At 44.5% G+C, this 27,976-nt stretch overlaps 3 protein-coding genes and 1 long non-coding RNA gene across 5 annotated transcripts; all 4 read right to left on the bottom strand.

Annotated features, from left to right (window-relative positions):
- Positions 1-2,176: 2,176 nt before the first annotated feature.
- LOC120680977 lies at positions 2,177-3,274 on the bottom strand. The gene has a single exon (XM_039962539.1). The coding sequence runs from the start codon at positions 3,272-3,274 to the stop codon at positions 2,177-2,179; it is 1,098 nt and encodes a 365-aa protein (XP_039818473.1).
- A 7,137-nt stretch (positions 3,275-10,411) lies between these two features.
- Positions 10,412-13,181, bottom strand: LOC120683018. 2 transcript variants are annotated; one of them, XR_005678664.1, is made up of 7 exons: positions 12,965-13,181; positions 12,148-12,249; positions 12,009-12,075; positions 11,866-11,900; positions 11,686-11,776; positions 10,975-11,069; positions 10,433-10,802 (listed from the first exon to the last, which is right to left on the bottom strand). It is a non-coding gene; the product is annotated as an uncharacterized LOC120683018 (long non-coding RNA). The 2 variants fall into 2 exon arrangements; XR_005678663.1 differs by having other exon boundaries at positions 10,412-10,802; positions 12,148-13,178.
- Positions 13,182-17,567: 4,386 nt separating this feature from the next.
- Positions 17,568-19,525, bottom strand: LOC120682223. Its single transcript, XM_039964030.1, has 2 exons — positions 18,960-19,525; positions 17,568-18,382 (listed from the first exon to the last, which is right to left on the bottom strand). The coding sequence occupies exons 1-2, from the start codon at positions 19,394-19,396 to the stop codon at positions 18,007-18,009; spliced, it is 813 nt and encodes a 270-aa protein (XP_039819964.1). The 5' UTR covers positions 19,397-19,525; the 3' UTR covers positions 17,568-18,006.
- Positions 19,526-23,417: 3,892 nt separating this feature from the next.
- LOC120680976 lies at positions 23,418-24,897 on the bottom strand. Its single transcript, XM_039962538.1, has 4 exons — positions 24,790-24,897; positions 24,115-24,310; positions 23,797-24,036; positions 23,418-23,637 (listed from the first exon to the last, which is right to left on the bottom strand). Exons 2-4 carry the CDS (start codon positions 24,279-24,281, stop codon positions 23,418-23,420), a joined length of 627 nt encoding a protein of 208 aa, XP_039818472.1. The 5' UTR covers positions 24,282-24,310; positions 24,790-24,897.
- Positions 24,898-27,976: the final 3,079 nt, after the last annotated feature.

The raw sequence follows: 27,976 nt of genomic DNA, 5'->3' as shown, positions 1-27,976 counted from the left end.
GAGGAGAAGGTCCTCTTGATCTTGTCCTTGACGTTGTTCAGCATTGCTCTTGCAAAATGATTAGCACAAGCAAAATACCCGAAGGATAATAAGATCAGGGGTTAGCGGTTAGTCATTCTTATGGGGCGTTTATACCACCACAAATGTCCGTTGTTCAGCATTCCATAATTTTATTCAAGAGAAATGTTTTTGGTATTTTGGTTTAATGAACTTCACTACACTAAGTGCTACTGAATTTATTTGTTTCCGGTTGAGCTAGCACTTGAGTTCCTCACTTAATTAACTCAAAAGAGCTTGATTAAGGAAGAAAACTTCAGAGAAGGAGAAGGGAACTCGTGTTCAGGAGCTGAGCAAGCAAACCTGAGCTTGTGGTGCGAGGATAAACGTCGCGCTCGTCGGATTTTATAGGCGCGCGCAGAGGCCAGGTCGGCCGGCCAAAGGCAGGCCGGTCGGCCTCTGAACAATGGCGGGCGTCCCGCGGTGGTAGTCTAAGCTCCTAGGCTTGTAGGTGCTGATGCTCTAGTGGTTGGCGACGGGACGCGAGCGGAGGAGGATGGCCGGCTGGCCTGCATGGAGCCGATCGGCCTGTCTCCATCACGCTGAGTGCCCAGCCTTCCTTCCTTGCTTCACGTGCACGGTAATTCTCCCCATCCTTTGCTGCTCCAGGACAACTCAGTGGAAGAGTGGGGCCGGCCGGGCTAACATTTGGCCGAAAAATTTTGAAAATTTTTGTGAAGTTCTAGTGAATGCAGAAGTTCTAATTTTGAACATGCTTTGCTCTGAATTCAAACATGCTATGCAGAAAGGAAAACAAAATTTATGCAAGGAAGTAAACTATCCTATATGCAAATGCAAGAAAGGATACGTACCTTGTACCTCATGGCGAGGACTCGGGTTTTGAGTCCGGAGCGGGACTCTCCATACCTTGAGTATGATTGTCGTTGCTGGGTGGAGACCCTGATGACGACACCTTCTTACGCCACACTTTCTTGGGAGTGGGCTTTGCTTCGATCTCTTTCTTTTTCGAGTCCAGAAATTTCTTACGTTGAATTCTCCGTCTTGCATTTCTGTGGTTATGAAGCTTGATTTGCCCTGTCTCCTCTTGAATTCGAAAGCTTTCCATGAATACAATGAGGGCTTCAATAGGAGGGATGGATGGCTTCTCCGGCTCTTTATCGGATTTCTTCTTCTGGCTGAAGGTTTTGACTTGGGAACACTGCTCAACCTTCGGTATGAAGGCAAATTTCTCCTTCTATCCATTGATATTGAGCCAAATTTCTTTAGCTCCTACATCAATGTGTGCATTTGCAGTACTCAAGAACGACCTTCCCAGAATGAGAGTCGCCTTGGTGTCGACTTCCATGTTGAGAACGACGAAGTCTACGGGGATAAAGAAATTCTGGATTCTGACCGAAATGTTCTCCGCAATCCCCGTGGGGTAGCGGACCGATTGGTCTGCTAGCTGCAAGCACATGGCAGTAGGGGCAAGCGCATGATGGTTAAGTTTATCGTAAACTACCTTTGGCATGACGCTAATGCTTGCTCCCAAGTTGCATAGAGCATTGGTGAAGTGTTGGGTCCCGATTGAGCACGTGATGGTGGGGCATCCTGGGTCCTTCTTCTTCTCTAGGAGAGGATCGAGTATAGCTGCGCTACACTCTTTAGTTATCTGCACGACCTCGGTGGTGGGCATAGTCCTCTTGTTTCCAAAGATATCCTTGATATACTTGGCGTATGTGGGTACCTGCATTGCATCAAAAGGCAGTATATTGACATAAAGCTTCTTAATTACCTCGATGAACTTGCCGAATTGTTCGTCGGTCACTGGCTTCCTTATCCTCTCCGAAAACGGTAAGGCAGTTGTATCGTGGTAGTCCCATGAAGTTCTAGGGGGTTCCACAGAGTCTTCCTGGGTTGCAGAAGTGTTGGATTTGACTGCCTCCTCCTGCACTTTGTCCTCAACTTTGGTATGGCTGGCGGTTACGGTCTTCCGCCGAGTTCCTGCATCCTATAGGAAAGGTGGCTCTTGCGTGAACTTACCACCACGTGTAGTCACCGCACTAATGTTTTCCTTCGGAGTTACTTCCAATTGCCCGGGCAGTTTCCCCATGTTAATGTTAGGACAAGATGAGGCTAGCTGGGCTACTTGAGTTTCTATTATCTTATTAAAGCTCAGCTAGTTTTTAATAACAGAATTAAAGTCCTCTAGTTGGGCGGCCAAGGTCTCCAAAATTTTATCATTAGCAAGAAGCTTCTTACTAATGTTATCATTAATTTGTTTTTGGCTGTAAACTAGGTCTTTTAGTGTGGGCTGAAAACTGTTATTGTTGAAGTTCATACCTTGTTGTTGACCGAAGGGGAGGTTGGGCTTCGAATTCCAACCCTGCTGAGGGTGGAATCCTGAGTTATTGGAGTTGTTGTTTCCAACTAAGTTCGCGTCCTCTTGAGATAATGGGCAAGCATTGCCCGAGTGCCCAGTCTTGCCACATGTTTCACATGTCATCCGAGACTCCATAATCTGGTTGACCTCCTGGTGTGGAGATTCCAGCTTATTCATGAGAAGATCCATTTTGGCGGCCAGCATATCGACACTGTCGATCTGGTGAACTCCCTTGGGTCTGGCTGGCTGCCTTTCTCCTTTCCAACTCCGGTTGGAAGCAATCTTGTCAATCAGTGTTGTCGCTCTTGAAACATTAAGAGAGAGGAACGAACCACCCACTGTTGCATCAACGTGGTCCTGAGCTTGCTGAGTCAGGCCATGGATGAAATTCTGAATGATCAGCCATTCCTCCATGCCGTGGTGTGGGCATGCTGCGATGTAATCCTGGAGGCGTTTCCAAACTTCTGGGATGGTCTCATCCGAGAGTTGCTGAATTCCAGAAATTCTTTTCCGAAGGGCATTGGTCTTGCCCACTAGAAAATACTTGGCCAAGAATGCATTGGAACAAGCATCCCATGTAGTAAATGCCTCCTTGTTGGTGTAGAACCATGTCTTGGCCTTCCCGAGTAATGAGAACGGCAATAGCCAAAGGCGGACGTTATCCAACATAGTACCTTTGGAGTTGATAGTACTACTCACCTCTAGAAAGTTCTGGAGATGAGCATTGGCATCCTCAGATGCCTTGCCGCAGAATAGACTTGATTGGACCATGTTCACTAGTCTAGTCTTTAACTCAAAACCGTCATTGCCGGCTTGGTCTTGATTCAGTCCAACAGGAATGTGGCTGCTGGACGGGGCTGAGAACTGACGAAGAGTCTTCTGGTTCTGAGCCATTGGTGAGGTAGTTGACTGGGACACAGAACTTGGAGGCCACGTAAGTCTTTTCTGAGGTGGGATGACTCTGTGTTGTACTATTCTTCCGATTCTTTCTGGATTTGGATTGAAGTTGTTTGGTAGGTCGAAACTGGTCATTCACTGCTCTGCATCGATCAGAAAGACAGAGAGAGCAATGATAAACCCGCAAAGATTAGCGGTGACAAAACTAATAAGGTTTGTCAACTATTCAACGATATCTTTAGCCAATTGCTTCCCCGGCAACGGCGCCAGAAATGCTTGTTGACACTTCTTAACGTCGCTACCAGGTTTGTTAGTCCCTGGCAACGGTGCCAGAAATGCTTGTTGACACTTCTTAACGTCGCTACCAGGTTTCTTATCCCTGGCAACAACGCCAGAAATGCTTTGTTGGCGTTCCTTATGCCCAATAGAATATTATTCCACAAGCGCACGAAATCAACGCTGTAGCATTTCACCTTGGAGTATTCCATGGTATCGTAATTTTCCTTGGGGAAGCAAGGCAAAGAGTATCGTAAATTGAATGACAACCTTACTGGTTTAATCAACCCACTATCTTGACAGGGGTAAGCTAGATAAAAAGATAGGATAATGGCCAGTCAATGACCGAGCGACACACTGGAGACTCAACAACTTAGAGGGTAGAGCTGGGAGGACAACGAGCGAGTAAAGACACCTGATACACTTCTGAACTATTGAGCTAGCCTCTCTAGATCAGACTAAGCACCTAACTGGTTATCGGGAAACCAGAGCTTACTTCAACGGCCTCAGGGAAGGACTCAGAATGGGATGAGAAGGGAGTCCAATGGCAGTCGGCAACTACTTATATGAAAACACCCGAACATGGTGGACTACAAGGGACGGACAGGGCTGTCACCACCTGCTGCCTACCACAGCGGAACTGTGGGGTGGAACACACTTTCTAGGTAACACTGAGCTCAGACACCATGTCCGCACTCAGTTTTAGGATTTCCCTCGAGGCCTTCGAGAGAAATCCCCCTCAACCTAGAGAACTAACTTGAGCACTCTAGTCCGGGCGAGGAAACCCGTAAGGTAAGATCCCAATAAACAAGCAAGATAACTTAGCCTAAGCTAAAGGAAAACTTACTTCCGTGCACAAGCTGAACACTCAGACTTGAGAAAATAAGAAATACAGAGAGTAATGTTGACTCAGATAAATAAAGAAAAAAACTATATTTGATAAAGTCAAAAGAAAGATACAAGAGCTATATCAGACTTCCGATGACTCCAGAATTCCGAGACAAGCTCGACTCAACTCTAACTCCCAAACTACTAACCTGCTCTAGAAAGTAAAGTGAAGAGAGAGCTCCTTTGGTGTGTCTCCTTTCGTGTGTGTCTACAAGTGAGGATGAGCACTCTATTTATAGCATTTCAGGGTCGGTAATGAACCCGGCGTCAGTTGCAAGCAGGTAAGGCGGTTGAACTTAACTTCCACGCCAAGACCGAGCTTCAGAGGCTGCAAGGTGGGGTTGGCTGGCCTCACCTAGGGCAGCCGGCCTGGGGATCCTGCCACGTGGCCACTGACCTTTGGACAGTGGCTCTGATCTGCTCCTAGAGGCGGTTGACAGTTGCTTGGCTTCAACGCAGGTAGTACCTAGGCCAGGCGACCTGAGGTAGGCCGGGTGGCCTGCCTTTGGCGCCTGTTGGCCCTCTGTTCCACCGACATTGCATCTTGACGGTTGTGGATACTCTAGGGATGTGGTTCACTAACTTGTGCTTGAATTGGTGCTGACTTGTGGGCCCTTTGATCCATGGTTGTGCCTTTCGGTCCATTTTATCAAACTGACTTCCAATCCATGACTTAGAGGTATTGTAGACGTGTCACATTACCCCTGGATCGAAGATGTGGCCCTGTGTATGGAGGTGCCAGGCCGGCCGGCCTAGGATAGGCCGGTCAGCATGGGTTTTTACCATTTTCGTCCAATTTTGACACATGTTCACCTGAAATCAACACTCATCCAAAACTTGTAGAACTTGTTAGAATTAAATAAAATATGAATGAAACATAGTGTAAAGCTCTGTTTATTCCGAGAAGTTGATGGTCGAAGTGTGAAATAATGGCCGTCAACAATGCCAAGAGGAGCCAAGAGGGAGGCCCCTTGGTCCCCCGTTCGACGCCGCGCTCCTTCAAGAAGATCCTCACCGGGAGAGGCAGGGGCCGGAGCGTAGAAGCATCCACAAGGCCGACTACAGGCACATTGGCGCCCAAGGACGTCGTTGTGCGCCTCTTCTCTGACCCACTCCTGCCGAAGCCGTTAGAAGAGGGGCAAGAATATGTGTACTCGCTAAAAACAAAGAGTGGCAATGTAGTTAGTCATAACTATGTAACCACACCTACACGCACTTCCATGACCCCTTTGCCCCCACAACGTTTTCACGTTATGGGCATCCGTACCCCAGGCGGTGGGTACGAGGGGCTGATGCTAGGGCTGTAATGTGCCCCATTTTATAATTCAATAAAATTATAATGCTATGGGCATCACGTTCTGGAAATTTTGTAATGCTATGGGTATCACGTTCTGGAAATTTTGTTTTCCAGAATTTCCTTTCAACTGTAATGTGCCCCCATTTTATAATTCAATAAAATTCAACTCCCCGGTTTCCAAACCGGCAGAGTTTTGTTTCCATATGTCTTGAAGAAAGATCGCATGTACAAATTCAGTGTGGGGAAGCAGCACGTACCCAACATAGTAGGCAAAACTGAGACGAGACTCACGCAAAAGGAGCAGGACCAGCGGGGCCAGCCTAGGGTCGGCCGACCCACAAGCAGGCCACTGTGTCCCAACTTCCTCCAGGAACTTGGTTTGCATTTTCACTCCTGTTACCTCCCTATTCCAATCAAAATCCTGCGCTGAAACTTCATGAATAAAATTTAAAAAGAACCTCTCACTCCATGCGTTTCTATGAACAAATTTGCATACTTTTTGTTCCTTGCACTTTTCTAAATTCTTGTGAACAATATTCTCTATAGGAAACCCATGTTATCTAGGTAATTGATTGATGAGATATGCCTGGACAAATGGAACCATGCTCTACTTTGCAAAGGACTTGGGATTTCTTTTAAAATCTGAAAAACAAAAGCTTGCTCCTCAAACTTGAAATACCCACAGGAGCCAAAGTTTAATTCAATAAAAACACCTCTCATGCAGCTTGTCTTTACTTTGAGCCTTGTCAAAACCAGTGACCCAAGTTAGAAACTCTTCATGCTCTCATGATCAAGATCACATACACTCCATGTTTGCCGACTCCCACATTGGAAGTTGCGCACATCATGCCATTCACAAAATAAAACTCCATGTCATACTATGACCACTCTCTCCCAAGTTATTGTTATGAGATAAAGATATGGGCTATGCAAAAATAAATAAACAAGCTCAAAGCATGATGAGAGAGAGAGAGAGAAAGAAAAGATGCATGCCCAAAGAAGGCATGCCACATGCTCACAAGGCATGTCAAAAAAAAGAAGAAAAAGAAAGGATAGCCCATATCCCAAAGAGAAAAAAAGAGAGAAATGGTTCATAAAAAGGAGTTCACACACCGTACACCAAAAATATCCACACACTCGCACATCTTGATCAGATTGTATGACTTATTTCTTCCTGGATCTCGCTTTTGACTCAGCAATACAAGTAGAGCAAGCATGCCTCATCTCTCCTACCCTGAGTTCCACAAAAGCATGAAAATATAAAAAGAAGATAGGAGAAAAAGAAGGCACATCTCTGCCTTGGTGAGGACCATGAAAATATAAACAGAGATTCGAAAGATAAAATTGAGGAGCACAGCTATCTTCTTTTTCAAAATATAAAAACCCCAAGTTCCTAAGCAGGAAGAGCTCAGAACCTGAAGTCTATCACATTCCATTCTTCAATTACCCAAGAGAGCATGGTAGACACTAAAAGAAGTTCACAGGAATGAAGAAAGGCTTGGAATAACTTGTATGCAGGTTACATTCAGGGAACAGCGACCACTTTAGCCCTCGCACCTTTACTCGAGGACGAGCAAAGGGCTAAGTGTGGGGGTGTTGTTGACGGTCTTTAAGTCAGAAATATAACCATCAACTCCTGCATATTTTCATGACAATTAATCACCAAACTTAGTTTTAGGGCTTAATTCTAACCAATTCCACAAGTTTTGGTGATTCTTGATTTGCAGGCACCCATACGTGAAAAGAGATAAAAACATACACAAGGCGCAACACAAATGCACCGAAGATCACATCCTGCGTCACACTTACAAGAAGGGCCCATTTGTCCAAACAAACTAATGTACAAAGCCCCGGCACACACATACCCAAGACAGGAACCCACCTGTCAGTCACCCAGGCAAAGGCAGTGACGAGAGGCAGTGCTAGGGGGTCAACTGACCCCCTAGTTCGGCCGAACCTGGACTGAATCCAGTCCAGGTGGCCCTTGGCGAGAGATCTCCCCTTATCCTTCTAAAAGTGGTGCTCAGTATTTCCATATGGAAAGATGGCGGGAACCGACCTTTCAAGCTATAAAAGGAGCACCACTCACCCTCTCAAAAGAATCAACAAGATAGACAACACATTTGAAGAAGGAGTAGAGGGACTTCCACTTGTATCATTAGAGTAGGGAGTGTGTGAGGAGGAGGATCGGAGAAGAGCCAGACTTGTCGGCCTCTCTTCGTCTTTGTACCTCGACGGATACAAGTTGTTTGAGTAAGTATCCAGAGTTCGTCTACGGGTGAGTTCTTGGCTAAGTTATCCTTAAGTTATCATTCGTTTACGAGTTTATCGTCCGTTCTTGTAGCGGATACTCTGGTAGAGGGCCCCTGATAAAGATGGGTAACCCTCGCAACTCTAGAGTAGTAATCGAAGGCATAAACGTGGTGTTTAAGCCTTTGATTGCCTTTATTTTGCCTCGTGCTCCACAGAATTGTGGGGTAGGTTGCGGGAGGTGACAGCCCTGTTGGAACACTACGAAGCTGCTTCGTGGTTAGTGTAGCCCCCCCCCTATCCGAGTACGGCATCGAGCTAATAGCCGGAGGTCCCTAACAGTACCTGGGTCAGACCGATGCCCGAAGCAAACGAGTGACAGCCTAAGTTTACCTTACCTTGATTCTTGTCTTTAGGTTAACCACACTACCCAAAGCTCTCCTACCTCTTGTTCTTCAAGGGTACACTAGTTAGAAGGTCGTTACACCACTGTTCCCTGAGAAAATACGATATCCTGAATACTCCTCGGGTGAAGTGCTACAACGGTATCTTTCGTGCGCTTGCGAATCTTATCTGTGAATGTTAAGAAATACCAACAACGGTGAACCACACTGAGGGCAAAAACATGGCCGAAATACTGGTGATTTAATGCTCTACCATGCATGCTCTAGTTATTTATGCAAATATTAGTCGATGATTACTCTACATGATCATGCAGCTAAAATGTTGAAAATAAGGATTCACCATTAGTTGCTTTTTGGCAAAACAAACCTACCAGCCAAAAGCCTTGCATATTAAAAGTCGGCTAAGTATATACCACTAGTAGGGTAAGTTTTACTGAGTATTAATTGCTCAGGGCTTTGTTAAAAAATTGTTTCAGGACCTGCAGACGTAGATTTCTGCCCTTACTATGCTAAGTTCATCCGCCTCAATGCGAATGGCTGGGAGGTTGCTGGTCCAGAAGCTTAGTCTGGCTACTGATTGCACACTCATGGGCAAAGTGTGTAATTCCTTACCACGCCTTAGGTACCGTAGTTGTTGGATTTTATATATGTTTATCAAACTCTTGTTTAAATGACAGTCAGACTTGTAAATTATTTATGTATTTGAACTCGGTTTGTAAACATTAATATACCATACTTCGTATTGTATTTATATTTTCAAGTATTCATCATGTTTGTATCATCTGTGCTCACCTTTGCGTGAGATTACTGGTGTTGTTTCGATCGGGCGTGGTTTGAGAAAGGACTGTTAAATTAAACAATTAAGCTAATGTGTCTGATGTGTTCAAATGATGGCCATTACACTTAATTTAGAGTATTAATTTGGCAGTTCTATCACAAATCCCCTCCTCGCCCTGGCCAGTGGCAGCGGCATGGCCGGTCTGATGGGTTTCCTAGCTCTCCCTCCTCCCCGCCGCCTCGGCAGGTTACTCGAGCAGCAACCTGCACGGGGAAGGGCGGGTCCGGGCGGCCGACGGCGCAGGAGGCTCGCGGCAACAACAGGCGGCGCGATGCATGGCAGCGCGGGTTTGTAGAGGTGGCGTGCGCAGAGGTGGCACGGCACTGCCAGACGCGGGCGGCTAGGAGTGGTGCAGTAGGGCGGCGTGCGCGGGAGCCGGTGAGGCGGGCGCGGCGGCCAGGCAAGAGCCGAGCAGCGGGGCTGGTGCGGCCGGCGGCCACTCCGGCGGTCGAGGATGGAGGAGAAATGAGATAGGAAGGAGAGGTTGAAGATGAGGGCATTTTGGTCCAAATTATTTCATAAACACGTCGAAAGATTACGTAATGGCATATCTTCAGGAAGTTTGAAATTGTAATGGCATGCTCTTGATATCCCAAATAGTAATGGTATATCTCGAAAACGTGACAATTGTAATGTGATAGTCTGATAGATCCAATAAACCCAAAACAAAATCCTACCAAAGCATAAACCCCAATCAGCGGGAAGGGGACAAGGGGTGGAGGAAGGGGACGGGAGGGGAGGGGAGGGGATGGAGCGCGTACTACCTGGTGTGGAGGGGGCGGATGGTGGCGTGTGCTGCGTGTTGGTCGTTTTATAGCGAGGGTGGGGGTGGCGCTGTTTTTTTTTCCAACTGGGGTGGCGCTGTTGGGGGAGGGGAAGGATTGGTGTGTTGTTCTTCAGTGTCAGGGTATATTCTGAGGTTTCAAGCTGATTTTCGTTTACTGTAAGTATTCTTTTTTCGAGTTCCATCCTATCGGCTCGTGCGTTGGGCCTGTTGTATAATTTGGAACATTAAAAATTTCATCTTTGTTACAAATGTTTTGGTACATCTCACAGACTCACACGTTTGCTGAAAAGAAAAATCCTGAGCTCATTTACGGATTTGAGATGCTAACATTCCATTTGACAAAAAAGGATTTGAAGATATTCACGGAATTGGTCGAATTTTGTAGTTCTGCGGCTTCTTCGACAACACAAGCTCATTGATTTAGGTCAGTCTCAGCTAGTTTTATTACTATGATTTATAGGTTCACCATGCGACATAAGTACAACTTACAACCATTTCTTCTCTCTCTCTCTTTTTTCTCACAGAGGTTTGGGTGTTGATATTCGTCCCACAACTGCACAAAAGTTACAAACTATGCTTTGAAGCTTCAGGCTGAGATCTGGGGAAACCATGCGCCACTTTTCTGCTGCAACTCAACTCCGGCAACAGATCCTACAGGTAGCAGCCGAGGAAGATGTGTTGAGCCTTCTAGATCCACAAGCTTCTGAGCCTGCAGGGTGTACTGCTTTTGCAGATCCCTGGTCCTGTCTAGGAGCTCTAGGAATGAAGGGCATTTTTGTGGGACGCTGCTCAAAGAAGGCACTTGTCAGAGAGGGAGAATCCCTATCTAATCATCGGACTGAAACGATAACATTGCCCAAGAAGACTCAGGATTATATGATCTTCAAACGTAGGCTCAACATATACATACAAGCCTGCAAATTGTGAACAGTTACTTAGTAAAAACTGTATGCTTACCTATGCTGACAACTCTCAGATCATTGATGCCCATTGAGGATCTGTCTCTCTTGGAATGTCCAACTCTTAGCCATGAAACCCAGAGCTCCAATAACCTGCAGATTGATGATCAGAAAACTGCTTGTATGATCAACAAGGCTGTATAAACTGCAAATGGTGATGATTTCTGTTGGATTTATGGGCTTGGCCCATATAAATAATTCTAATAAATCTCAAAGGCCTATTAGCGCTAAGAGGTGGTACATCATCTATTAGTCCCGTATTGCTAATGGACGGGGGTGTAGGAGGTTTTCCTCCCAATAAATACGGGAAAAAAATATCCCTGGTAAGCTGAAGTTTTCACTTTTGCCAAAGAGAAAAACAGAGAATACAAGGACAGAAAAAATGCAAGTTGTAGTTTAAAGAACCTTTTTTCAGAAATAATAACCAAATAATTATACTCTGAAACAGCAAAACCGTGCACTAAGCCACTGATAAGAGCACTAGAGTGTTCATTTTGCAGGTAGGCCAAAAGGACAGTGCAGATAAGAAGCACAGGATCATTAAACTTTGTTCGTTTGTTACTGTTTGTACCTAGTTGGCTATTCTTCAAAACCAAATAACTTACTAATTTTACCCACAAAAGCAAAAAAAATGCACCAAAACAATATGATAGGAAGTCGGTGCATGCATGCTTGAAGACGAACAAACAAATGCATAGCTAAGATGTACCTGCATCGTATTAGATTAGCCAGAATATCTTCTGAGTAGCAAGTTCCCAAAGATCAATAACACCATAGCTGTACACAACTACACATCAGACCTACATTAACAAGAACACTATCAGTAACCACCAATCACAAAATGGATACGAGGTGCAACCATATTCAGTAATGTCTGTGTTGAACTTACTTTCCATCTTAAGGTTCTGGAGCCACCAGCTGTGGCTGTAAACAAAAAAATAATTATCAGATTTTCAGTGGATAAGCACAAAAACGTTATAGACCAAAGTTTATGACAATTACACTCCGGAAGCAAAACTTGCTCATACTTACAGTTCCTTTTCCAGGTTTTGTTCTTAGATTAGAAATGTTGCATGGTTCAGGCGTGAAAGACCAAAATCTGCAAACAGATTGAACATCGCAAATTAGAGGAGAAAACACGGTGATTGGATAAACAGAATTCCAGAGTTACCTTTACAGTCTAGTTCTTGCCAACCAACAAAATTGATGATTTTAAATCACGGTAAAAAAAAATAGGAGGGTCATAATGATAAAGATAATCCAATCCCCTTTCCTGCAAAAATGGAAACAAGGTCTTTTAAAACAAAAATAACAACACAGGCATACAGCCAAGATATTACGCACCTGTACAAACTTGGACCACCAATATTTCAGAGCAAAACCAATTTAATTAAGTGTCTAGCTTTTGAAAGTCGAGTAGCATGGCGTGAAGTATGACAAATACCATGTTACATGTTTTAATAGACATAAGGTTTACTGATAATGTAATGGCTAATTTTTTTGAAATTGGACTTTACTGCTGCACTCTTGTTGACAATAAATGGAGTAACAGCCTTTAAGATGATGCAAATTACAAATGCGGTGCTCCATGCTAACATTCTCAACCAAATCACATTTGGGACAATGCAAGCTTACACAAATAGTGCATCCTTTCAAGTTTACCATGTATATTAGCTTGCTTTACATACAGTACAGTACTTCACAAAAGAAAGTATTATACATAACCAACACAAAAGTCACTGCCTTGCGTGTCCACTCTGTGACCCGATTGTTACTAGCTCTAGTTCATTTTCACAAAATAAAATTCTGATATTTTTACCAAAAACTCCCTCCCCTGTTTTATTTCTTTGACGTTTCCGACCAATTAGTAATGATGCACGTAGTTACCCTTTTACCCATGATATCAAGCAAGGCAGCAAGCGTGCGTCCCGCTGCCGCTAGGCAGGAGTCTCCATAGCCGCCGCTGGACAAGAGCACCCAAAGCAAACCTGAGCGCGAACCGACGGCACAGCGCGGAGAAGCGGAGGAATTGAAGTGGGGGCCTCAGATGCAGCCTCCACTCGCCGGAGAGGCCCCGGCGGACGGCGGGCGCCTGCGACGAGAGCGGAGGCTGCGCCGGCGAGCCACGTCGGAGCCGAGGCCGCTGCGGCTGTTCCTCCGTCGCTAGCGCGTTGAAGGTGGACTTTGTCCGGTAGAATCGGAATATTCCTCCCGCGTCATTGCAAGGGTCCAAATGTCAGTGACAGTGAGCAGAGCATAAATTTACCAAACTGCCCCCGCGTGGTGACGGGAACTCCGCCGCCGCGGGATAAGGTGGAAGAACGGGAATATTCACCTAGCGCTATAGCGAGGCCCCACACATCAGTGAGTCCTATTTCTAACTTCTAGTAGTCTTCTACGGTGGTCGTGATGGCCCTAAATTATAGGAGTATACCAAACACTGAGCTTCAGATTGTTCGTCCAGAGCTATCTTAATTGGTGGATACACGTTGTCAGTCATTTTTGTTATGCTTCAGTTTGTCTTATAAATCATGTTTGTTTCCAATTGATTACTTCATGAGTTGCATCTGTTTTTAACTCGTTATCTTGTATTTGGCTTTGTTTTGAGTGTAGTTAGTGCAATGGCAGAGTTGCGACCGCCTGTGGTGGAATGGAATACACATAAGAGCATTGGATTGTGGGTAAACGCCCTTCTCCCAGAATTCTCAGAAACGAACAGTTATAATGCGATTGCAGAAATGGTGAGTTATACTGCGATGTGGGCAGGCGACTAACAAATTATACGCTCCCGTTGCTGAATACAGGACGAATGGGAACCTAGCGAAGAGAGAAATCTAGAGTTATGATCACCATTCAGTATACTTTGCAAAGCGGCTGGAGAAATCTCAGTTCCCAAGTGACATGGCATCTCATCAATCTAAATCTAGGCAGCACCCCTGACAATCTTTTTGGATGAACAGCCTTGTCACGACCCCAAATGTAAAAACATGCTTAACACTTAAAAAACATCATCATAAGCATCATTAAGGCATCAAGGAGCATCATGTGCATGTGTGCCTTGTTTTGAATTCAATTTCGTGTTTGTTTGAATTTGAGCTTGTTAAGAAAGATCAAAATTTATTATGCAACTTGGCCTCCAAAAATTTTATTTAAATACTAGATTTTAAATTTTTATTTTAATTTTTTTTTTTAGGATTTTATGATTTTTGAACCGAGCCACAAAATTCAAGGAAATTTCAAAAATAGTCTCTTTATTCTTTTTGCCGCGACCAAATTACAAAAGCTTTTCAAGTGATTCTTATTGCATTATGTTCTTGGTGATTTTATCTATCTCCATTAAAAATTTGGTGAATTTTTGAGCCCACCTTCATTTCGAATTTCAAACTTAATTTCTTTTTTCCTCGCCCGGGCCCACCTGTCAGCCTCCTCTTCTCCTCCTCCTCCCTGCTCTGCTCTGCCGCGGCACGCGTTGCCACGCCGCTGGCCAACCTCGTGCCACGTGCCTGCGATCCTCGTGCCGCGAGCGTCCTTATCCGCCCTCCCTTCGCCCTCTCCTTATCCGCGAAGCCGGCCCCTTCTTCTTCCCCCAAACCCTAGCTCTTCTCCCCCATGGCCGCCGCCCCCAGCTCCGTCGCCACCGTGATTCGCCGCCGCCGGTGAGGTCCTCCCCAATCTAGCGCGCGCCACCTAGCCCTCCCCATCCTCGATCGATTTGGGCCCTCACCCGGCCTCCTCCTCCTCTCTGCTGGGCCGCCGGCGGAGCTCGCTGTCCGCCGCCGCCTAGCGCCATTGCGCCGCCCCCTCGTCGCCATTCTCCGCCCACGTCACAGCCGGTGAGGCTCGCCTCCATCCCCTCCACACCGTGCTCGCGCCCCCGGCCTCTCTCCGGCTTCGCCTCGCCGCGTCTCTCGCGCCGCCGCCGCTCGCCGTCGCCGCGCGACGCGCGCGACGTCGTGGCCGCGCCCACGCCGCAGTCAAGGCCAGCTTTGCCTTGACCCGCCCTGGTGGGCCGCTGGCCCGTGGGCCCCGCCTGTCAGCAGCTGGGTTGGCTGGCTGTGGGTGCATCTAGCATTTTTTAGGGTGTTTAGTTGAGCAGCAATTTTGCAAAATTCGTAGAAATTCGTGTATAGCTCAGAAAAATATGAAACTTGTTTTGTTGTATTCCTCTAGTTTAGATCTATTCAAGAAAAATATTGTTTTGCATGTTACCTTGTTGTAAATTTATCTTTAGTTTTATCTTACAAAAGTGATTAAAATGCTTATTTATTTGTGTATTACTCTAAAAATTCCAAACTAAATTTTGTTAGGTTCCTTATGAAATGTTCTTTATAGTGGTGTGACTTTCTCATATGTTTCCTTGCTGTTTGTTAGGGTTTATCTCGATCTCGTGCTTGCTGTCCAAAATATGGTTTATTGCATAACCAGTTTTGTTAGCTTTGTTTTCATGCCTAGTATCTATGATAATTTTCTTGGATTTGTTTAGTTAAGTTTGCATGCCTTTTATGATTTATCTTGTTTAGGGTAGTTGAAAATTGACATATTTATGATTAATTATAGAAAAATGCCTTTGCTGCAAAACTAATTTTCTGGGGTTCTTTGCAATGTCCTCTGCATTCTCAATTTATTCCATGATTTATGTTTACGGTGTATGTTCATTTCTTAATTCTTGCATCGCATTCATGCATTATAGTGACTGAACCATCGGAGAACGAACCCGTGGAACCCATCGAGTCCGTTGAGCCTGAAACCGGAGTCCAGTTCATGGTCGAGCCCGAAGCTATCCAAGACAAGCAGCTAAGCATAATCTCTTGCACCTATTTAATTTGATTAGTTTAGTTATCTCACTTGGGTATTATTGGGTTATATATATACTATGTATGTATTGCATTCTTGTACCTATTTTCATGCATTATCCTTCCTTGATTCGTTTATCCATATCCTTGGCACCGGTTAGATAGTTAATAACTTAATCTGACTAGATGCTTAGCCCTACTTAGAATACTCATATTGCTTGCTAGAAATGAATGGTTTGGAGTATCACACTTACCTGATTATCCTTGATCGCACTCGAGCAACTAGGGCAAGTGGAATGCAGTATCGAGGTTCGAGCGGAATGGTAGGGCCTAGAGAATGAAGTCACATGGGCATAGTCCGCTTGGATCGATTAAGAACCGAGTTGATGTCATCGGCCTTGAGCACCTTTCCGTGCTACCACATATCCAATATAATGGTACGGATGAGCCAATTACCTTCTTTGACTTGATCATTTGGGGTCCGGTCCCAGATACGTGGCCAAGGGCTATGCAGGGAGGCTTAGTGTGTCCCCGGGTGGACCTATGTGTAGGAAAGTTTAGAGATGTCCCCGGTGGAGCTAAGTCTCCACGCGCAAGCTGGGCGTACCCTCAACGGTTAAGCCATGTTGGGAACGGTTGACGTGAGTACCCCCTTGCCCGGCGTGATCGGTTGGGTGAGCCGCATGGTCCTCGCTTCGTGTGGGTAAAGTAGTACACCCTTGTAAGGTTTAAATCAATTCGAATTGCCGCGCTCTCGGATATGAGCAAGCTCTTGGTTCGTCGAATTCTTCATAGAGAGTTTCGGTATTGTTGGCTTTGGTTGTCACCTCTATGATCAGTTATATGTTACATTTTGAGCTTTTAACCAGCTAAAATTGTTTGGGGTTGGGCAAGATTAATTAATTTTGCTATGTGATTGTTTATAGAGCTTATGCTTATACAATAATTACTTAACCCTAAAGCTTTCGTTTGAGCTTTTGCATAATCTTTGCTTACTTAATCGCGTAAGTCTTGCGAGTAACTTTTGTACTCAGGTTTCTTCTCAACCTAGTTGCAGGTGAGCCGGAAGTTGTGTTCGGTTGATGTGGCCGCAATGGTGCCCTTGAGCAAGACGTCATTGCTTGTTATGCTTTTATCGATTTATCCGCTGTGTAGTTTATCTCCGTGAGGGTATGTAAATATAATAATCTTTAAGTTTCTGTATAATATGGCATTCGTGAGCCCAAGGCTTGTATTGGAAGTTAGTTGAACCCTCCTATATCGAATTTGTAATATTAAATTTCAAACTCTGGTAATATAAAACTCCTCTTTGTGGTTCTTTGGTGATGTATTCGATTGTAAACGGTATGTGCATATGCTGCTTCTGGGCGTATGTTGGAGCACATACCGGGACTACCGGATTTGATATTATTTTGGATGAATGACGTGTCGGTTATTCGTGTCTCTAGATGTGGGATAACACGTGGCACGCTCTCCGGCAAGCACGTGTTAACTCTCATCTGAATGATAATGACCGGCGGTTCGTTTAAAATAGTATCAAATTGGGCGGTTCTCACAGCCTAAATAAATTATAAAGTGTTACAGCTGAATGGCCGAAAGCAGCATTACCAAGTTGGACGTCGAGTGTATCATCATACCATAAAGAAAATGACAATAACAAAGCATGCAAATTAGGAATACAATCAACAGACTGCAGTTAGTTCATCAAACACGATGGCTGTGAGACAGGGAGGGAGATCACTGACCACATACAATTTCATAGTAAGAACAAGGTCACAAGTTAAGCAGTCAAGGCATAGCAAGTGAACTGAATATCATATATACGCCCAGAAAATCTTCATCATGTACCATCAGAGAGGGGCATCAAGAAGTTCAAGTTAAGTGTAAAAAGTTACATACATCATAAGAAGCACATTCAGTGCTCATCCTCATTAGCTTACTATGAATCGTAACGTCTAAACAGTTACGGATTCTTATTCACTTTTCAGGCATTCAGACAGAGACAGGACTATCACTTTTCAGGCATTCAGACAGTGTTCATTCAGCTGAACTTTCATGAAGTTGGTACCATGCATACCTTCAGATCCCAAGTGTGTAACATTGTATAAAGTTACATACATCATAAGAAGCACATTCAGTGCTCATCCTCATTAGCTTACTATGAATCGTAACATCTAAACAGTTACGGATTCTTATTCACTTTTCAGGCATTCAGACAGAGACAGGACTATCACTTTTCAGGCATTCAGACAGTGTTCATTCAGCTGAACTTTCATGAAGTTGGTACCATGCATACCTTCAGATCCCAAGTGTGCTTTGCCAGGTACAAAAGATCCATCTCTGATCATGTTGTTGCAACCTGCAGCACCACCAATCTCGTCACTCTCATCCATTTCGGCAGTGGGAGCAAACCAATCACCACAAATCATGTATTTGTCCTTAATGCTTTCCACCCAGTCGACAAGAACAGCAGAGTCCTCAAAGCTTGTCACCAAGTCGGCCTCCTTGGTCTTGAGGGTTGTCACCCAGTCGGCCTCCTTGGCCTTGAGGCTTGTCACCAGATCTTTCATGTGGCTGGAAGCAGCACTGGCGACATATGAAGTAATGTGTTCTCTGATGAAGAAAGCATGAACCGGTAGCAAGTTAGCAGTCAGTTGCAACGAAGAATCAGGAGGGCTGCATATTAGATTGATTTCAAAAAAATAGTATCGTCACAGATGGAATGGAAATCTCAACAAGGAGAAGAATACTGAAGAGCCCCGCTGCAGTCGTCTCGATTAATCCAAAAGCAGAAGAAAACAAGAGGACCCTACAATCTAGTTTGACATGCCCCTTTGTCTCATTTCTTTTACTATGTTATTACCTAGTTGACCTAACCCACACATCAGGAAAGAGCATTGGAGAGATTCCTGAGGCAACCTAACAAGGCAAAAGGGCAACCTAATAACAAGGCAAAAAAGGCAAAAGGGACGGTTGATCCCTTCCGACATAATGGATTCTATTCTAGAACCAAACACCAAACAACAGATACAACTTGGATGGATAACGAATCCCTGGAATCGCACAAATCTATACATATTCTGCCTATCAGAGAAAGCAATCTGTTGCTAAGGATGATACCGGATATTTGGAATCGCAAGCAGGAAACACACCGGACTGTTGGTTAAAAAAGAGCAGAAGGGGAAATTACCCTGGCGCCGCCGGCGAGGTATGTGGCGCGGCATCTCCGGTCGCCCACAAGAAGCGCACCTTATAGAAGCAACCTTCGGCGATCGCGCCGCCGACCCGCTCCCCTCCCTTAAACAGCTCCGCGCTGTTCTTGCCGAAGGTTGTGCGTATGTCGTCGCTTGCGAGCTGATGAACACTGACCAGATTCTTCTTGAGCTTGGGTACCAAGTACACACCTTTCAGTTTGATATATTCCGTGTCTATGTCGCCAATCGCAGTGACACTCACTTGGTTGCCATCTGCCACCTCAACGAGTATCTGGGATGGCGGATCCTGAAGGTTGCAGAGCAAATCGGAATCGCGCACCATGTGGTCGGTGGCGCCGGAATCCAAGGTGAGATCCAGCCACCACCTCTGGCCCGAATTGGGCCTCGATCGTGCGGGCAAGGCTTCTTCCATCCATCTCAGGAATAGAATTGGATTCGGTGGCGGCGGCGGCGCTCGGGCAGAGAGAGCGAGAGGAAGGCTCGTGGGGATGGCTCGATGGGAAGCCTCGAGATAACTGCCGGGTTATCTTAACTGTCTTTTCGTCCAAGGGTGTGTTTAGATCCCACAAAAACTCCAAATTTTCCATCACATCAAAATCACATCGAAATATTAAATATAACAAATGACCCATATATGAAGTACTAAATGTAGATAACTAAAAAAATTAATTGCATAATTTTGATGTACGTTGCGAGACGAATCTTTTGAGCCTAATTAGGTCATGGAAGGACAATATTTACCACAAACAAATAAAATGTGATACAGTATGGTACAGTGTCCGATGTGACTTTTTCTACCCGTTTTCCAGAAATATAAACACAGCCCAACTTGTTTTCGTATGGCAAAATGGTAGTCAGGCTTAAGAGCTGTGGAAATGGATTAGATATGGAATAATTTATTATGGATATAAATACAAATAATATTTTTTTATTTATTTTGGATTCGAATCTTGATAGTGTTAATAAGGTATTATTGGATATCAACATCATATTTGTCGGACTTTGAGTGTCAAAATTTAGATACGGAGTAAATAAATATCCAAACGCAGGCCATGTTTAGTTGGCAAAAAAAATTTCTATAGTACCCGTCACATCGAATCTTTAGACACATGCATGGAATATTAAATATAGTTAAAAAAATAAATAATTATACAGTGTAACTGTTTTATTTGAGATTAATTTTTTAAGCCTAATTTATTTATGATTGGACATTAATTATCAAATAACAATGAAATGTGCTACAGTACTAAAATACAAACTTTTTCGCGAACTAAACACAACCTACAGACAATTCTACCCGCAAAAAAAATACGGACAATTCTCAACTTCTCCAAACAAATCCAAACTCGGATAATAATGGGCAACATTCGTACCATCTGCACCCCTTTTTCCTGAGTTTCTCTTCATTGTGTTCCTCTCGATTTGCTAGCCCCAATATAGCTTTCTATCCGTGTTCATCTCACACTGTGGTTTAAAAGAAAAAGAAAAGGGTGCAACATTCGGTAAGATCATAGCCAGCAGTTTATTAAGCACTGCATGTACATTTTTGTGTTTCTTTTTTCTTTTCTTTTACAAAAAAAATCAAAACGGTAATTTCGACGGTTCAGCTGTGAGCAGCTGCAAAACCATGTTTTTGACCGACTGAACCGGACTTTTTTTTAGGGAGCTGTAAATACGGAAATGAAGATCATTGAAAATGAGATCATATTTTCGACAAAAAAAATTATCGTTTTCCACGCGAGAGAGAGAAGATTCTGCGGGCCTTGAATGAATGAAGGGTTGGATATCCAATCCAAACCCATCTCTCTCTCGCTCCCACGGCCCATCTCTATCTCCTCCGGCCGCCGCAGGGCGAGGTTGCGCTGCTTGGGGCGCGGGGAATCGAGGCACGGCGGCGAGGGGTGGCCGGAATCGGCACCGGCGCCAGCTCTGCTCGAGCTCAGCTCGACCCGCGCGTGAGGAAGGAGAAGGGGAGGGGGAAAACAGACACGGCTCTGTGGGGATAAGGACGGGCGCGCGAGCGCGGCGGGCAAGGTTCGCCGACGGCCGACGCATGGCATAGCCGGCGCTGTTGCCGGTCGACGGCATGGGCGCACGTACGGCGTCGCTAGAGAGCACAGTAACCGAGTTAGAACTCGTTTGAATTGATTTTGACCAAAGTTTGACCACCCAAAACTCCAAATTTCATATTGAAACCTGAAATTTGGCAAAAATAGAAGTTGTAGAGGACAAGATGATCTACAACTTTGGTATTGGGCGAAAGTTGATTCGGGGCTTGGATTAAGGAGAAAAACATGCTCGAACTCGGTTGAATGTAATACACTGTACAACTTGATTAGCACTAATAACCTTGATTAACCCCAGATTCGTTCCGCCGCCGAGGAACTGACTGACACTCTATTCATCTTCGCAGCGGAACACAAGCGGCTCATCCGGGAAGCAGCGATCCCCAATCGGCGCCTGAAGGCTCCAAAGAGAGACAGCAACGTCGATTTCATCCTCGACACTGTGCCCCCCGTGCACGCCACGCCCTGCGCGGACCTGCTGTCCGATCCAAGGCCTCCGGAGGAAGGCGCCGGCGCTAGCTTTCCCACGCGCGCCGGAGAGGACCACCCCGTCGATTCCGTGGGCACCATAGTCACGCCTGACTTCGTGCTTCCTGGTGTGCACCTTGTCCCGGGCCTCGGCCGTAAGCGCGCTCTCGTCTTCGTGCGCCAGCTCATGGAGCAGGGCCTCACCGTCACCTTCGGCCGCGACTCGTGCGAGATTAAGGAAGAGAACACCGGCAAACTCGTGGGGGAGGGGCGGCAGAGAGAGGACGGCTTCTTCTACATTACCTACCTCAGGATCCCTCAAATCTGAGGCCTTTTGCTCCCAAAGGCTTCTTCTCTTCTACATGGCCGAGCAAGCATGAAGAGGTACATCAACGGCCGTCCTTCACCACAAAAGCTAGTTACAGCTTAATTAATTGGGGGAAAAAACTAAGAGAGCTAGTTACAACTCGAGGTGCTATTGAATAACATGGAATCATGCGGTGATCTTCACCCTGCGGGGGAGGGGAGTACACATAAATAGCATGGCTGCTTGGCTTGCTAGAATTCATGCCGTGGGCTGTGGCATGTGTTGCTTGTACCGTCTTTTGAGTATCTTGGGAACTATCTAGAATAAGTATGCTCGAGAATTTGATTTTGGCTCCTAATCAAGGTTAATTTGACACATTTCGCCCGACTTTTTTTACATGTTGTATTCTCAGATATTTGCTGTGATACCCAGCTGCATTTTAGATAGGATTTTAAGCAAATATGAAACAACTCCAGTTGTCCCTGTTAAAATATGCAGTTGTTGATGATTTTAGTTGTTAAAGTCGAAACATTTCTGTTAAATTGAATTTGCCAATCTAGGCAAATTTCTGTCAATTTGCCCCAGTTAGCCTTCTGCTGTCTATACCTGTTTGCTGCTACGGGGTACCTGTGTCAATTACATACACGTTCAGGGGATTCTGAACTGAATCACTGTATTACTAAGTTTGAAGTTCCAGCAGATGTAATTTCATGAGTTATGCTTGTTCTATCATTTAACATATCTCACTCTGTCTCAATTCTACTAATCTACTATCAGTTCTTGATGCTTTGCCTCTGTTTTGAACTTGATGTTATTTTCTTAGGGTTCAGCTCTATTATACATACTTAGTGCGATTTCGACAGTTTTTTTGGTTCATTCAGGTCTATCTGTCATGACTTCGGGCTGTCATTGGCTGCCTCTCAACTTTTCAATAGCATATAGCTTGTCTGTTGCAACTGAAAGCTACCAATCTGGGCACTACTTACCATTCTGTTTCAGTATCACTCTGGTGGTGCCTCTCTCTGCTCCGAAGTTGATGTTGTTTTATTGGGGTTTAGCTCTGGATAGTTTTCAGGTTGACTGTCCTTGCTAGTTGTCCGTTGTAATGGCCTCATGCTATGAATGGTTGCCTTCAACCTTTTGGATTGTTGGCACTGTTCTTTTGTTCTATGTTACAAATCCAGGTGCAGGCTCCATAAATTTTACAAACCTAGAATCCTAAAATTGATTCTATGCAGCTTGTTTTGTTTGTTCATGAACTGGGCATGTTTCAATAATTTGGCATCTTAAAACTTTGTTTTGAGCTAGGATGCACGGATACGGGTACGTGTATCGGATACGATATGTATCGGATACATGGATACGCTATTTCAAGAAAAACACCAATACGCGGATACGGATACAAATTTTTTAATAGAAATAAAAACATACAGCAACTTGCAGTCTTATAAATAATTTAAAACTTAGTTCCAAACAAGCAAACATAATAGTCTCATAAGTCATAAATAACTGAAATCATAGTTCCAAACAAGCAAACACAATAGTAGTAAATAACATAACAGCAAATTGCATCCTCTAGACTAGATAGATCTTCAATCCGCATCCTCGTCGACCGTCATAATCTCATCTTCATCTCCTGTTCCTGCATCTTCAAAAGACACACTCTCCAACACAGGTTCTTCAATAGATAAATCAGCCACTTCTAGAATTCCAACACCGGTCAATGATTCAAATGCATCCCCTCCTACATCCCACATTGTTGATGGACCGGTCTTGTAATCTTCTACCTTTCTTGATAAAAGCCTTAGATTGCTATGGACAAAAAATAGATCTTCACCTCGCTCAAGAGTTAGCTTGTTCCTTTTCATGCTATGCATGAAGCTATAAGTGCTCCAATTTCTTTCACAACTGGAAGAGGAGGCCGGCTGATTGAGTAGCTTAAGAGCTATTTTTTGCAATAGAGGAACAAACTATCCATGGTTTATCCACCATTTAACTGGATCCAACACCCATCTATCATAAATGGCATCAGAATCATTGAGTTCTTCTGAAGATGTGGCAAACTTAGAATACTCAACCTTCACCTGATTTAGGTCTTCAGTGATGGGGAAAAACTTCTTGAAACACTTCATTCTCATTTGTGATATTTCAAGATCCTTGTGTGGGGGTTTACGTCCGGCACGTTCATTGAGCCAATTCTCATGATAGTATCTGCAATATTGATTCAAAATTCAGTTCATGACGAGGTATATAGTGAAGGTGCAGATATTGATTAGAGAAATATAATACCTTGGGTTAAGTGAGTGTGCAAGACAATGAAGTGGCGTGTTGCTTTTTGTCCAACGACCAATCAATATGTCATAGACAACTGTGAAGAAAGAAGATTCCTCATCATGTTCCTTCTTTTCTTTATTGTATATCACCTTCTTCACATTCTCTATCATTGTATCCCACATCTCATAAACCAAGTGAAGGCAAGGCTTATCTGTGTCAGCTAAACACAACATTTCATAGATGGGCATTTCATAAATGACACATTCTCCCACCACTGGTTGCAAAGAAATTTTTCCCTCACATGCCTTGCTAGACCTGAATTGTCATCCTTGTAACTCTTCCATGCATCACTAATTACCACGGTTTGGAGTGCCCTCTTGACCATCAGAAATCTTTTCAACATGACCACAACTGAGGCAAATCTTGTTTCAGCTACAGCTAGAAGTTTCAACTTACTAAACTCATTAAACATAGATAGCCTCATGCCATGGTTCATTATATAATTTTTAATCATACTAGCATCTTGAGCTATTAATTGAATCCAATTCAATTCATCAAAGACAACAGATTCTTCATTATTTCTAGGTACCTTAGCAGCACATATATTTTTCAGAGCAAGATTCAAAGTGTGAACAACACAAGGAGTCCAGAAAATGTTGTCATATTTCTGCTGGACAATTAAACCCGCACCTTTGCAATTTGCAGCATTGTCTGTTATGATTTGGACCACATTTTTGGCTCCAACTTCTTCAACTACAGCCACTAACTTGTCAGCAATGTACTCCTTTGTCTTCTCTTCACCTTGGCATTTAATGCTCGCAAGAAGATTGGTGAAGTCTCAAAAACAGCAATGAAATTGATTAGTGGCCTTCTTTGTGCATCAGTCCATCCATCTGAGCATATGGTAACTCCCTTTTCCTGCCATACACTCTTTGTCCTACTTAGCAAAGTCTCAACATGAGTCCTTTCTTGCTTAAGCAAAGTTGTTCTCAACTTGTTGTAACTAGGAGGTACATAACCACTAAGATTGTGATTTGCTGCAAATTTGAAGGCTTCCCGATAATATGGACTTCTTGCAATATTGAAAGAAAGTCCACAAGAGTAGAATAGCCTTGCAATCAAAGCATCCATGGTATTGCGAGTGTCCATGTCAAATGCCTTCTCAATTGCTGAACACCTCAACCGCTTCTTCACTGGATAACCAGTGCTGCTGCTGCCTGTCATATTTTGTGTGCTCCCTGTGGACAAATGGAACATCTCTGTCCTTTGATTTACTTGCCTCATCTTTAGCCTTTGCAACCTCACTGTTCAGCTGAGATAAGATGGACTTTGTGACCTTGGCACATATCTTGATTCCACCTCCTTGAACCCGAAGCAAGTGACTCTTTACTCTAGAGTAGCTTCCACCATATTCTTCCCCGCAATACTTGCAACGCCATCTAGCATTTCCTCTGGTCCCTGCCCTCTCTAATAGCACAACATGATTTCACAATGGATTCTTGTTCATTTGCTGCGCATCAATTTGAATCGGAGCACGTTCATCACGTCCAGCCATCTTCTAGAGTAGGTGCTAGTGCTACTGGGAGAATGCAAAGCCATAGGAAAAACCTATCACTATCAGATCAGAGGGTGAATGTAGAAGCATAGAAGGGAAGGGAAGAAGGACTTACCCAATAGTCAGGAGCAGAGGCGGAGGAGAGGCCATGGGGGAACAGGGACGGCGGAGGAGAGGCTGTGCGGGTGCAGCAGAGGTGGAGGAGAGGCCGTGCGGGAGCAGGACAGGCGGCCCGCGCGTCGGCGGCGTCGCAGGTCGCGCTTGGCGGATGCGGGAGTAGGGCACCCCTGACCCCTGGCGGCTGCTGCTCGTGGGATACTGGGAGAGTGGGAGGCCTTAGGGAGTTAGGGTTATACCTGTTTGTGGCCTTAGGAAGCTCTTCGGTCCAAAGGACAAGAATTGAAGAGACCTCAAAGAAACCAAGTCAAAGAAATCAAGACAGAGATACTTTAGTATCACCGGTTAAACCGACGCTGAGAAAATCATATACGTCGGTGCATTGACTTGGAGCACACCAGGAATTTTGGTTTCACCGGTTGAACTGACGTTAGGGAAGTTGAATACGTCGGTGCAATGGATCCAGAAGCTGAGGCAAGTTCTATACACCGGATGAACCGACGATAGGGTCTTGGTGAACGTCGGTGCAGTTGTCCAGAGAGTTGGTTTTTCAGAGTTCACAGGACAACTACACTCACCGGTTAAACCGACGTAGCATCGGTTGATTGCCCGTACATGTAACAGCTAGTTTTTGAGGCGGACAGTTTAGTATTACCGGTTGAACCGACGATGGCTATTGGAGGTGCGTCGGATTAACCGGCGTTAAGTATTTTTCTGGCAGCTTTTCTCCAACGGCTATATTTGCTTGAGCTGCCTATATATACCCCCAAGGCCGGGTCATTTGAGGTTGCTGGAGTTGCTGAAAGCTTACTACACTTGAAGAACACCTCCAACCACCATAGAGCATCATTGTACGTCATATAGGCTTAAGCACACTTGTGAGAGTGCTTAGTGCTTGTAATATGGATTAGTTCTTGCGAGAGCTCCCTTGAGAAGCCTTGCTGCGGCAAGCAATCATTGTACTCGTCGTGTGACCCTCCGACTTGGTGTGGAGTGGCAACGACACTTTGTGCGGGGAAGGAGACCCCTCTTGGTGAGAAGCTCCTATAGTGAAGACGGTGCCGTGGGTGACGCTTCGAGAGAGATGGTGGCGGTGGCCTTGTCTTTGTGACTTGAGGTCACTTAGCCTTTGCTTGCCGGGAGCCTTGGTGGCGAACACAAGACGGTGATCAAGCGGAGAGACTCGGCATCACACTTGTTCGTGTTGGACAAGTGGCCGTGGACGTAGGGATGGAATTGGTGTCCTAACCGAACCACGTTAAATCGTGTGTCTTGGTGTCTTCACGGGAGTTTGCATATTCTCTCACTTACCTCTTTACTTACCGTATTACGTTTCCGCATTTACTCTATCTTGCGTGCCTTTACTTTCCTAGTTAGTTTGATTAGAATTGGCTATAGGTTGCAAGTCTTTTAGGGGTAAGTAGAGAGTAGCATAGATAAACATTAGTCATAACTAGCATGTGTAGGACGTGTTATAACCCAGATACGATTCCTCAAATATGAATTATGAAATTGTTATATTTTGAAGTTCAATGTTAATGGCACAGTTGCCAGTCTCGATATTTCCCTGTTGACCTTGTACTGGTTCGTCTTCAGGATGCTGTCTGTATGCTGCTACCTAGGGACCTGCATCAATCAATTATGCATAGTTCTGGAATTTTAAACTGAACTTGGAGATGAAAAGTGATGATTTTTCAGGATTACATCTCCGTTTGTGTATCAATGTTAGTATCACACTAATGATTTTTGTCTGTGTTCTGAACTAATGTTATTTTCTTGGGGTTCACCTGCAATACATAGTTTAGTTGTAATTGCCTCAGGCTACAAATGCTTGCCTCAACTTCTAAAATAGTTGGGTTTCTACTAATCTGACGTCATGCTGACCTCCATCAGTTCCTGCGGATGATGATCGATGAGTATCCTGTCAGTGATTTATTAAAGGTTCAGGTCTAAACAAACAAGTATTTTGTATTGTAAGGAATGCCGTTTTGAGTTCCAATTTATTGGTCCAATGAGTTGTGCCCCTTCTCTATGTAACCTAATGTCACTTCCATCTGTTTGGTGTTCTATCTGTTTATTTTTCTCGTTGTTCAGGCTTATTTAACAGGACAGACTCATTGATTCAGGTTAACCTGCTATTTCTATGATTATATTTATAAGTATCAAACCGAGAAGACAGCTTATGAAGAATATCCCCCCATTTTT

This window comes from Panicum virgatum, chromosome 7N, assembly GCF_016808335.1.
Source record: "Panicum virgatum strain AP13 chromosome 7N, P.virgatum_v5, whole genome shotgun sequence".
Lineage (NCBI taxonomy): Eukaryota > Viridiplantae > Streptophyta > Magnoliopsida > Poales > Poaceae > Panicum > Panicum virgatum.
The sequence above is the reverse complement of the archived record's forward strand: the minus strand, read 5'-3'. Positions and strand labels throughout refer to the sequence as shown.